Genomic DNA, 12,502 nt, shown 5'->3' with positions numbered 1-12,502 from the left:
GAAAGCAGGCCTGAGGATCTGGGTCGGACTCTCAGATCCTTAGTCTGGGTAGATGTGATACCAGCGTCTGCTCTCCCTTCTGGGCGGCAGCCAGAAGGGGAAAGGGTAGCACACCCCGGGACTTGGTAGTTGGACTTCCTCATTTGATTGTCCCCCTCTCATCTGTGCTTCTCTGGTAAGCAGGCCAGTGATTTATGATACAGGTATGGGTTTGGGAGAGGCAGTCCTGTGCCTAAATATAGCACCTCCTCTGGCCATAAATGGGAGGGAAGCACAGAGCTTTGCAGGGAGAAATTAGCTCTGCTGTCCTCAGCCAGTGTCTGGGAAACTCTTCCACAGTCCCTTTCTCCGCTGCTGGCCCCTCTCCTTTGGGTGAGTGTTTTCTTCACCTTCTCTCAGTCGTGATTTTTGGGAGACCATAGAGCATGCTGCACTTGCTTTCCCATGGGGCCAAGTTCAGTGTGAAGAGTTACTGCAGACACTCCTTACTATAGGGCAAATCAAATGATTCCTGTCTTTGTGCCTATCTTTGACTGGACTCTGTGCTTAACTCAGCTAGGATCCTTCTCCTTCCCTACTCCTTCCCTTCTCTTCCCCTCCCTACCTTTCTTTTCCCTGCCCTTCCCCTTCCTTTCCCTTTCCTTCCCCTCCATTACTATTCCTTTCCCTTCCCTTCAATTCCTTTCCCTTCCCTTCCCACCTTCTTCTCCTTATTTTTGAAGGGGGGAGGGGTGGTCATGTAGACCAGGCTGGTCTTGAACTTGCTATGTAGCCAAAGACAACCTTGAATTTTTGATCCTCTTGCCTTCAACTCCTGAATGCTGGAGTGAGTGCTGGAATTACAGGTGTGTGTCACCAGGTTCTTATGCTATGCTGGGGAATCAAACCCAGGGCTTCAGGCATGTTAGGCAGGTACTCTACTAACTGAGCTGATTCTCCAGGAATGACCCACAAGGTTTTTCTTGAATTCCCTATGTTCTGGGCCGAGTTATTGTACAACCTAACACCCTTCAGGGTAGGCTTTTCCCCTGGTTTCCTGCCTTTCTTTTTTTTCTCTCCTTTTCTTTTGTTCTGTCCCTAAACCAGCTGATTGATTTGATGTCTGAGGTTCTTACAGAGGATCAGAGATGAAGAGAGCAGAGCGGTGACTAGAAAAAGGGTATGGAGAAACAGCAGACATTTAGCTTAGAGCTTGGGTGGAGCTGGGTAAGAGGTTCAAGCTTTTTCAGTGAAAAAGTTGTTTGTGGATTACAGGGTTTTCTTTCCTTGCACATTTGGAGTTTGGCTCCTGCAGGTCTCCGACTCATTCCTTGTGCCGAGGTGACCTGCCTGCCAGGAGGGAAAGGGGCCAGGCTGGAAACATCCAGCTTTCTCTGTCACCAGCCCCACATTCCTTCCTCACTGAGTGTAACAAAAACAGGAAACGAAGAACACGTGGAACCAAGACACTTAAAGGTGATATTGAATAAATGGGGTCCCCAGATAAAAACCTGTCCTAGCAGCCAAGGCTTTAGCCTCTGGGGCTCACGCCAGCTCCATGTGCCCTCTGGAGATGCTGTGCCCATGAGCTCACTGGCTGACAACTCCAGCTCTGCGAAGACAGAGGGGAGCAACAGTGTGAGGCAAGCTGCAGGACGCTCAGGGAGGATGTTAAATTGCATTTGTAGCAAGCTTGTATGAAACGCACACGAATCGGGGACCTTAACACCCTGGGACAGTTATATGAGGAAGAATGGGAGGTTGCCAGTAAACCATTATGCGGTTTTTAAACTGTTGTTGACTTAATTTTCTTTTGTGAAAGAGGGTGGTACTCTGTGTCAAGTGGGAGCGTCCTGGGCTCATTTCCATGTCAAATTCAACACTATTGAAGCATTATGGGGCCCAGGGAGTCCTCGTGCGCAGGCAGCAAATACAAAGTTGTATTTTTCTATATGTTATACAAAGGCTCTCAAAGAACCCAAGCAGTGTTTAATCGACTCTCGGTGCTCTTAAGGCTTGATTTGTGCCCAGTTGTTTTTGGTGGTTAAGAGGTCCTTTTTGGCAATAAGTCATTCTGGAAGCCCTTTGGACAAATAGGTTCCAATGTGAATGAGCTGGGAAAATGTTCCTCTCATGAACTCAGGGCTTGTCCCTTGGGGGTCTTCTCTGTGCCATGTGATTCTCTCTCCTCCTCCTGGAATTATTATTATTGTTTTTATTTCACATGTCTATGAACGTTGGCATTTCTTTTTAGCTGCAATAGTAATTTCTTTAATTGCAAAGAAGTAAATGCTTTCAACCTGACATATCTTCACAAACTAAAACTGTGTTTAGTAGCACAAAAGAAGTTGTTCCCACTGCTCCTTGCAGGGAGGGCTTAGAGGAAGGTACATCAAAGACACACAGCCTTAGTGCTGGGGGCACAGGCTAAAGTTTCATGATGGTGTCATAATTCCCAAACATGTCAGGAGCCTCTTGGGTGTGGCGGAAAGTGTCTGGGAGTGGTCAGGAGAGCAGCTGGTGTCTTGGCTCCGTGGGAATGCGGCAGTCCTTCAGCAGGGCGGGTTCGGCTGAGAGGGAGGGCTCTACATTACTGGTCAGCATGGCCTGTGATGTTAGCTACGTCCAGCCATGGGCACACGCTGCTGGAGGCGAGGGCTATTTATTTAGAGGAATATTTCTGGCATTAGTTCAGTTCCCTGGTTTTACAGTGAACCACACAGCAGCCTGGCACTGTGAGGGTTCAGGACTTGGGGTCTCCAGAAACAAAGCCTGTCTGTGCTGAACTCCAGGGGAATCATCAGAACCTGCTCTTTGGAGAGAAGGTGCTCTTCGTATTTTTGGGTATGTGTGAGGGTTCTTAAAATATATATATATATATATTTTTTAAGATTTGTTTATTATTTATACAACATTCTTCCTGTCCACCAGATCTTACTATAGATGGTTATGAGCCACCATGTGGTTGCTGGGAATTGAACCCAGGACCTCTGGAAGACCACTGAGTGTTCTGAGCCATCTCTCCAGCTCCTTAAGATATTTCTTAAAGAGGACAGTAGCAGTATTAGCTTGGGTGAGCTCTCTGAGGTCCCCCTCACTTCTATGCACTGGCTACTCCCTGACTGCAGCCCCAGAGCATTTACTGGGCCACACGAATATGCTTCTGGGAGGTCCTGTTGATACATCTTGGATTAGGAGCCCAGCCTGACTCAGGGAAGTTCTGAAATGTAAGATTCCAAGGAGTCAGTGATGACCACAGAGCACAGGATGGGGTCCCCTGTGGCCTCTTTTTATGTCTCCTTGGGCATGAGACTGATAATAGTCCCCATGTCTCCTTGGGCATGAGACTGATAACAGTCAGAAGAGACAGGCAGGGCCAAGGGTCCCAGTCAAAGGTTTCAGATGCACAGATCCAGCTGGCGTTGTCCCTGAGCCACGAACTCTGAGATGTTTCCTCCTTTAAATCCAGCGGTCCTGGGTTCAGCATTGGTGGACACACGTCAGTTGCTTCTGAAGGCTGTGGTTTGAAAGGTGGATAGAGTGGAAGGGGCCTGGTCCTGGAGAGCACTCAGCAGCCCCTGACTCTGATGGTATCAAAGGAACCAAGTGCAATAAAGTGCTGTTGTCCTTGCCAAAGGCACCTGAGGGACATATCTACAATGGGTCGGTGTTCAGAGGGAGGGACCCAGGAAATGTGAGCACTTGAAGCCAGCGGTTCCTTGCTAATCACTACTAAGTGTGTGTTGCTCACACATGAAGTGTTTGAAGACTTCCAGGCCCACCCGGCAGCGTGTGAGGTCGCGTCAGAGATATGCCATACTGTGCGCTGTGTGTGCCTGTAGCATTGAGGGGGACAATCAGACTAATTAAAGTGAAGACAGTCATTGAGATATAAAGACCTTTTTACATTCTGTTTTTTTTTTTTTTTTTTTTTGTTTTTGTTTTTTTAAGACAGGGGTTTCTCTGTGTAGCCTTGGCTGTGCTGGATTCGCTTTGTAGACCAGGCTGGTCTCGAACTCATGGGGATCTGCCTACCTCTGCCTCCATGAATGTAGGCATTACAGGCGTGTGCCACTGCCCCTGGCCCCATGTCATCTTACATTATACACAGAAGCACGGGTCTAGTAAAGTGTGTATGGCCCTTTCTGGAGGACATTTCCACCATTTGTTGGGAGTTCTTTTTGCAAAGAGTTGCAAACAAGTTTTGAAGGTCAATGTAGCACAAACATTTGTGGAGGTAATCAAATGGAATGGCATGATGGTCTATGGTTTCTGTTGAAGAATTAGTAGTCATTGGGACGGCTGAATCAAGGAAGAAATCCTAGAGAGGAGACTATGGTGTCCTTCTTTGTTACACTATCGTTTTTATTTATTTTTTGTCCCCACATACGTACAGCTCCAGAGAGTGCGTGAAGCCATGGGCATCAGACCTTTTTGGAGGGAATGCCCTTGCTGACATATGTTAAAGTGATAGGACCTTTCATCTTCCCTTCTACAGAGTTCAGTGGTCACAGTGACCCTGTGACAGAGGCAACCACGAGTTCTGCTGCTTGTGACTCTGCACCCAGCACAGCGCCAGCTGTTACACAGATTCAGTGTGGAATATCAGGGCTGGAGAGATTAGGACTAAGCCCCAGAGACTACACTGCAGAGCTGGAATCAAGGTTGGCACCAGCACAGGAGCCTGGCACTTGACCTCTGAGTTCTCCTTCAAGGCTGGGGTTGGTTCTGTGTGGCTTTTAGGGCACAGTGTATGGTGGCACACTGTGGCATCCACGCTCGGCCTCTGCATAGACGATGGCGGTGAACAAATCCGTTTTTTAAGAAGAAATACTGAAATATGCTCGTGTATCAAAACATAAAAGGCCCCAAGATAGAAGTTTACTGACCTTGGGGAGGCGACAGTGGGCTGAGGATCTCCCTCAGCTCTGTAATTCTGTGATCCCACTGTCCTAACTGGACTCGGTCACGGGGTAAATTTTGCAGCATGGTGAGTTTTCTCACATCAAGGTGGCCGTCTGATGATGAGGATTGGAATGAGGACAGTCTCCGCTCTGGGCGTCCCTCAAGTTCACATCCTGAGCTCCTACCCCGTCATAGCATTTGAGTGGCAGCCCCAGGGCTGTGCTGTTGGCTTCTCTAAAGACAGGACACTCAAGAGCTCAGGCTTGGGCAGTTCTTTCTGCCTTATCTGAGAAATTGAGGGTCACAGGGACGGAGCGAAGCTGCCTCTGAGTGTAGAGATGACCAAGCGAGCCAGGCCTGGGGTGTATTTACTTGGGGGAATGCATGCACCAGCTGAACACCAGGCTGCTGCAATGTTCCAAGTCTCTCACTAGATCTCTCAATCTCTTGGGAGGACTGCACCCAGACTTGCTCACTATCTCACAGCCTGGGGCTTCATCTCTGTCTTGGTTTGTACTCTTCTGCCTCTGTTCCAAGCTTCCCACTGGAAGCCCAAGGTTCATGACTTCAGATGACCCTTGAAGGCGCTGGGGGGCTAGCAATTTTCCAAGACCCCTGGGTCAGCCACCGGAAGTTTCTGGTGTGACTTTAGCCTCCCAGAGTTAGTCCCCACTGCACACTGCTCCAGCTTCACACTGAACCATTCTTGCCACCTGACCTCTGACTTTGGCATGATCACCTCTCAGGGCCCTTCCCACGTGTCCCTTCCGGGGGGCCTCTCTGGCTGCCCTCTCCTCTCCTTTGCAGGGCGCTCTATCTCAGTGTGGCCTCTGGCTCTTGTCATTTCAAGTATTTGTTTACTCCTCTAATCTGTAAATTATTTTTATCCTCTTTACTCACACTGCTTTTTGGATTGTCCTCGAACACATTAGGCATTCTATAAATACTGTTAAGCTAGAAATTTAATGAAACATATAGCCACATTTTCTGATTCTCATGGACACTAACAAAAAGTAAAACTGGGTTTCAGGGAAGTCTGTGGTTTTCATGATTATCACTGAGGAAGATTTCTATCTATGCAATTTTTTTTTCCATTTCCCCCTTTTGGGATCAGAGTAACATGTGTGTGTCTGTCTGTGTTTATGTCTATCTATGTGTATGAGTTTGTGTCTCTCTGTGTGTCTGCCTGCCTGTGTCTGTCTGTCTCTGTCTCTCTGTTTCTGTGTATGTGTGAGTGCATATGGAGGTCAAAGGTCGATGCTAGGTGTCTTTCTCAACTGTTCTGAACCTCCTTTACCTTACTGCCATGAGATAAGTTTTCTCACTGAACCCAGAGTTTACCAATCTGGCTGGCCTACCAGGCCAGTGAGCTGCTAGGCTCCTCCTTTCTTCAGCCTGCCACTTTCAGCCCTGAAGTACAGAAACATAGCACTGAGTCTTTTCTATGGGTGCTAGGGACTCTAATTTTGGTCTTGACGTTTGTATAGCAATCACCTTTTCCACAGCACCATTGTCTCAGCTCCATCTTTCCCCCTTGGAATGGTGCAGAATGTGAAGGGCAGAGACTATGGGACCTGCCTCCTTATACTCTCTTTTTCTCTCAGGAGCATCCAAGATGTCCCTGGTTGTAGTACCTTTCTACCAGAAGAGACACAAACACTTTGACCAGTCATATCGAAACATCCAAACCAGGTACCTCCTGGACCAGTATGCATCAAAAAAGTAAGTTGACAGGTTCTGGCTAGACGCCCTGGATTCTGAGCGTGTGGTTTTGATGTTTTCTGGCCAGAAGCTGCTATTCCCTGAGATCTGGAAAGGAAATGGTTTGTAGGAAGTCTGAAAGCAGGGAAGAGAGCATCCTGATGTAAATGTCCCTTTGGGAGACAAGAGGTTGGCTAGGTTGCCTGGCCCATCTGGGTGGAATTGTCATGTATCCCGTGGGGCCTGGGGCCTGGCTCTGAGCCCCATGGTGGAGATGCCCAGGGACTCTCGGTACAAACCCACTGGTTATTTTATACTCTTCCTCTGGTATCTTCCAGCAGTGGGATTTACAGTCACCCGTAATACGGGACAACGAGGAGGGAAGCAATGGGAACAATGCTGGCAGGGTTCATAGGTGGCAGAGCAAATGGAAATGTGTTAATCACAGCTTCCCAACCTAATAGTACAGATGGGACACTTGAGGGTCCTGCCTGTCAAGGGCAGCTGGCATCCAGCCTCACCTTCATCTCCTTGCTTCCTGGCCAAGCTCCTGAAGGACGAGGTCTCCTCCAGCCTGCAGCTCGTGCCTCCCTGGTGCTGCTTGAGGGGCAGCGTATCTGAAGCTCCAATGGGCAATTAGAGGGCTGCTGTGAGCCGGGAGAGACCTCTGAGCCCAGCCTTCTCCTGCCGTAGGTGCCTGCTACATGTCACCAGCACCCTATATTTAGAAAAGCCTGTGGCATTCATTTAGTTGCCATCCCTTGTTATAAACAAAGCCAAACATTTGCTGTCCATCTCAGCACACACACAAACACACACATGAACACATACACACATACACACACACATATACATACACACTGACAAATACATAGGCACGCACATACATATATACACATACATACACACATATACAGATACAGGCACACATACATACAGACAGACAGACACACACACACACACACACACACACACACACACACACACAATCTTGCCTGCAAATCAGGAAGTGCGGTTCAGAAGTAGCTGGCAGGGAAGGGAGAACACCAGTCATAGGACGCTCTGGGAAAGTGTTTTTCAGAGAGTGTTCACAGCCCAATAGAAGGTGCCATATGCGAAAACGCAGGCTTGGGTTTAGGTGTACTCATGCATATGTGTGCTTGTGTACCTGGACAAGTCTAGATGTCTGTATGGGTGTGTGTGTGTCCATGGGTATACAGGTTTTTGCTTGTGTTTATGTGATATATATATTGGTGTATGTGTGTGCTTCTGTATGTGCTATGTGTGCGTATGTATGTATGCAGGTATCTGTACGGGCTTACACGTACACACGTGTGTAGTTGTGTGCCTATGCTCTGGCTGCACATGTGTGTATTGCAGGGAGGGTTGGGGTGTACAGAAAGGAAGCATTGCATGTTAGCATAAGTGTTAGTAATTTTCCTGCACATCTAACCGTTTTCACTGTTCAGGCAAGCGACCACCCAGGCATCGTCCCAGAGGTCCCTGACAGAGCGGTCCTCTTCGCAGAGAGCCTCCAGTCAGAGCTCCACTCGGGGGGTGACCTGCAGGCTGTGTGCAAAGCGCGTGAGTGCATCAGAGGAGGAGGAAGTTGAAAATGAAAATAGGTAAGTGCTTTGTGTCCGGCGTCAGCCGCTGCTCACAGAACCTGGACGCCAAGTGCTGGCATCCGATTCAGCTGCAGGCCAGTGACCTTGGGTAGAGAAGAGCAAGGGGGTGCTAGCTGGGGAGGTTCAGCAAGCAGCAGTCGGGCTTGTGTATAACCAGAGCCGAGTTCTCCTCCCCTACCACTCACTCTTTACCCTCTGATGTCGGTCCCAGCACATAAAGAGCTTGGTCTGAATCTTCATCATTATACTGCCCAGGGCTGAGCTGTGGCTTTTGGCTTACCCTCTGCACTTAGATCCTCGTCTTTCTCTAAGCCCAAGGCATCAGGAGTCTCAGACCCCATAGTTTCCATCACGGCCTCTGTGTCTTTGGTCCCTTGAAGCAAGGTCATCTCCTGAGGAGGCAGCCAGTGTTTAAACACAACACCAATGGCTATGAAGGGTTCTATAAATCATCGTATCTTGGATTTCAGCAGTTTTGGCTCATGAGGGAGCACTGTCATAGGAAAGAGAAAGACCAGCCAGAATGTCAGTCCTTAGGTTACAAAATCCAGGTGATGGAGAAACAGCTGCTGGGCTTCACTTTGGTCTTTCCAGAATAACATGAGTAGGGCTGGAGAGATGGCTCAATGGTTAAGACACTTGCTGCTCTTACAGGGGACCAGAGTTTGATTGCCAGGTGCCTCACCACCACCTGGAACTCCAGTTCCAGGGGATCCTATGCTCTGGGCTCCTTATGCATCTGCACTCATGGAGAATAACATGAGCAGTCAAATATTTCATATCTGCTATGTATTTCTCCAATTGCTCCCTAACAGTTCTCAAGGAATAAAGTTCTCTTTACATTGGAAGGGCACATGAGAGTTGGGTAAGCACGCATCATTTGAAAGTTGGGCAACTGTGGAGTATCTGGACTCAAAGGACGGCCTTTTCAGTTGTTTGAAAAGCACAGTTATTCAGCAACAACAATGTATTTTAGAATTGTAACATATGCTGAGATGAAAGGAAGATTCCTACTGTTTTCAGATTCTTGATGTTTTTTTTTTCAATTCAGAGATAGTAAATTTGTATTCTCAGGAATTCTCAGTAATGCCCAAGTTATGCTTGTTTTAAACATACTTCTAGTAATCATCACACTATTGTTTGGTCAGTTAAAATGTGTGTTGAAAGAATAAAATGTGTCAAGTTTAGTAGTACAAAGAACAACATCCTACAGGAATATTCAAACAGTGAAAGCCTAATTTAAAATCCATGTCTTACAGTAAGGTAACAGCTCCTCGTGTAATCACAGTGGACACTACCCATTTAGGACTTACTTTGAAATGTGTTACACCTTAAAAGTTCATTCAAAGGGCAGGCACGAAGTCTACTACATATATGGACTTCTAAGTCTGAATTTTATTCATCCTTTCTTAAAAAAAATAACAACACAAACAGCTTAGCTTCTTTAGAAGCTAAAAACCAAGAAGGACCCTTAGGAAGAGGCTTAATCCTCATTCAGAAGGGCAAACAGGATGGACATCGGAAGTGGGAGAAGACAGGGGACAGGACAGGAGCTTACCACAGGGGGTCTCTGAAAGACTCTACCCAGCAGGGTATCGAAGCAGATGCTGAGACTCATAGCCAAACTTTGGGCAGAGTACAGGGAATCTTATGAAAGAAGGGAGAGATAGAAAGACCTGGAGGGGACAGGAGCTATACAAAGAGACCAACAGAGCCAAAAAAATCTAGGCCCAGGAGGCCTGCAGAGACTGATGCTCCAACCAAGGACCATTCATGGAGAGGATCTAGACCCCCAGCTTGATCTTCAAGTGGGTTCCCTAGTAAGGGGAGCAGGGGCTGTCTCTGACATGGACTCGGTGGTTGGCTCTTTGATCACCTTCCTCGAGGGGGGTGGGGGGATGGGCCTTGCCAGGCCACAGAGAAAGATGATGCAGCCAGTCCTGATGAGACCTGGTAGACTAGGGTAAGATAATAGGGGAGGAGGACCTCCTCTATCAGTGGACTTAGGGGAACAGCATAGGGGGAGAAGAGGGAGGGAGGATGGGACTGGGAAGAGAAGAGGTAGGGGGCCACAGCTGAGGTACAAATTGAATAAATTGTAATAAATGAATAAAAATTAAAAAAAACAACTTAGCTTATAAGTGCCTTAGGTATATTTACCATGCAAATTGTGTAAATTAATTTTATTGCAAAGTGAGGGCCTCTGGTGTTAAAAAATGACTTCTTTATGACACACAATGTCTGCACTGGGTTCTCTGACTCTTGTGTCTGCATTTGAGTCATGATGGCTGATCCCATTTTGTACAGCTCTTAGCCCACTATAGAAGTCAGTCCTCTTGGCAGGTGTAGGGTGGCAGGTGTGAGGCTGCCAGCCACAAACTGACCCTACTGTCCCCTGTGGCATCACAGTATTTTACTCTCATCACTCATGTGGGCCTCTTCTCCTTGTCAGATCTTGAGCTCACTTGAAAGTAAGCTGAGTGGCTAGTGTTCCTGTGAGTGATTCCAGGGTTCAGAGAGATGACTTTGCATTGCAGAGCATCTGGGGAAGATGAACGGGACCCTGATGACCACTGAGGGGAGGCCAGGTCCTTCATTATATGATATCACTCTCCCTAGCCGTAATTGTTATCACAAGCTATGACCATTCCTTGCAAACATTAGTCCGACCTTGTTTCTATTGGTCTTTGGCTTTGACAGGTAGGGATGGCTTTGTCTCCCCAGGTCTGAGGCTGGGACTTCACTCTTTGTGACACCTGAGCCTCCACATGCAGGGATCCCTAACCCCAACATGCAGGGATCCTTCCCAGTGTCCCACCTGTGCCAGCTCCTGAAGGACTCTCAAGTATATTAGTCACGTCTCTCATGCCGAAGAAAGTAAGAGATGTATGTTGTGTATATATCTATATTAATCAACCACAAAGCTGCTGTTCTTTATAACTTCTTGTGTATACTAATACACTCTGAAAAGAAAGAGGCAAAAATAAGTAGGAAAAAGTAGTGGTTTTCCCCATCTTCTTCTTTTATCCTTTCACACTGAGGGATGGCTACCCAGAGATGACCTGTCTGGTCTGTCGGTGCCGCAGAGTCTTGTCACACATCCTATGACTAACAGAGCGTCTTGGCTGTCATAGGTACCGGTCTCTCTCGGCTTCTTACGGAGAAGCTAAGCGGCAGCGTTTCCTCAGTGAGCTGGCCCAGCTGGAGGAGAATGTACACCTGGCACGGTCACAGGCTCGTGACAAGCTGGACAAGTACTTCCTGGAGCAGATGGTAGGAGGACCTCCAAGCCCCCAGGGGCACATCGAAGCCGAGTTTGTCTGCATGCAGGTGGTCTGCTGCTTCCCTGCCAGCGGGCTACTCGTGGCACACGCACCCTGAGCGCTCTTGCTTCTTTCTGGCAGGTGGAAGACAAGGTGGCTTGGGAGAGGCACTCATTTGAAGACCAGATGAGCAGGGCCCCTGAGATCCTGGTGAGGTTACGCTCCCACACCATCTGGGAGCGGATGTCCGTGAGGCTTTGTTTCACTGTGCAAGGATTCCCTACACCGGTGGTGCAATGGTGAGAAGCAGCATTCCGGGCTGATTTCCCAGCATTCAGCACTGCTTCCCTTCAGGAACTGTGTGCATGGAGGAAGTGCATGCCTTAGACCTGTCCTGTAGACCTAGGGCAATCCAGGAGGAAATGTGTGCACAAAATTAAAAATGCCCTTCTCATTGATGCTCTGCTATTCAAATTTTAGGGACACTGACTTGATGGCGATTTCAGGATATCTTGTTAACTAGTTAGCTCCCTGAATAGACTTGTGCGTTTGTTGTTTTAGCTCTATTTTATGTACTGGCTTCATTGATGACCCTGTACACAGAACCCATATATGTGTTTTAATTATAGGAGGGCTCATGTAGGGAAGCTATAAATATCCTGGATCTCTCATAGGACTCTTGCAACCTTGTAGCTCAGCCCTTCCATGGTGTTAGAGGCAGGGAGGATTGTAAAGCCTGCCCAAACATAACAGAGCCTGTGGGAGGGGGGGTACTGAGTTCCAGCACACAGGCTGAGGGCTGGAGATCCCAGAACTAGGGGATTTATGCTTTCTGTGGTATTCTCCTCATGTGCTCCAACTGTAAGGTTGCCTGATGTGCCAGCCTGGCACCTGGCTAGCACCACCTACATTTCTTTTCAAATGGAACGTTAACTTCCGAATTCATAAGATATGTGGGTTCAAGCAGATGTGTGGGCCTCTGTCTGCTTGAATGATACAACTCCTGCCTCTTCTAGAAAGCTCTTC

General features: G+C 47.9%; 1 protein-coding gene across 1 annotated transcript in view; it reads left to right on the top strand.

Moving 5' to 3' along the window:
* The first annotated feature begins 324 nt into the window (after positions 1 to 324).
* The window catches only part of Myom2 (myomesin 2), a 64,202-nt gene continuing 52,024 nt past the window's right edge, over positions 325 to 12,502 (top strand). The window contains exons 1-5 of the mRNA XM_055608465.1: positions 325 to 372; positions 6,489 to 6,606; positions 8,055 to 8,210; positions 11,348 to 11,486; positions 11,618 to 11,775. Of these exons, the coding sequence (XP_055464440.1) occupies positions 6,500 to 6,606; positions 8,055 to 8,210; positions 11,348 to 11,486; positions 11,618 to 11,775 (560 nt within the window). The 5' untranslated portion in view covers positions 325 to 372; positions 6,489 to 6,499. The remainder of the gene's footprint in view (positions 373 to 6,488; positions 6,607 to 8,054; positions 8,211 to 11,347; positions 11,487 to 11,617; positions 11,776 to 12,502) is intronic.

The sequence above is a fragment of the Psammomys obesus genome, unplaced genomic scaffold, assembly GCF_907164565.1.
Source record: "Psammomys obesus unplaced genomic scaffold, mPsaObe1.curated_primary_1811, whole genome shotgun sequence".
In the NCBI taxonomy this organism is placed as follows: Eukaryota; Metazoa; Chordata; class Mammalia; order Rodentia; family Muridae; genus Psammomys; species Psammomys obesus.
Note: the sequence above shows the minus strand (reverse complement) of the source record. Positions and strands in the feature narration are given on the sequence as shown.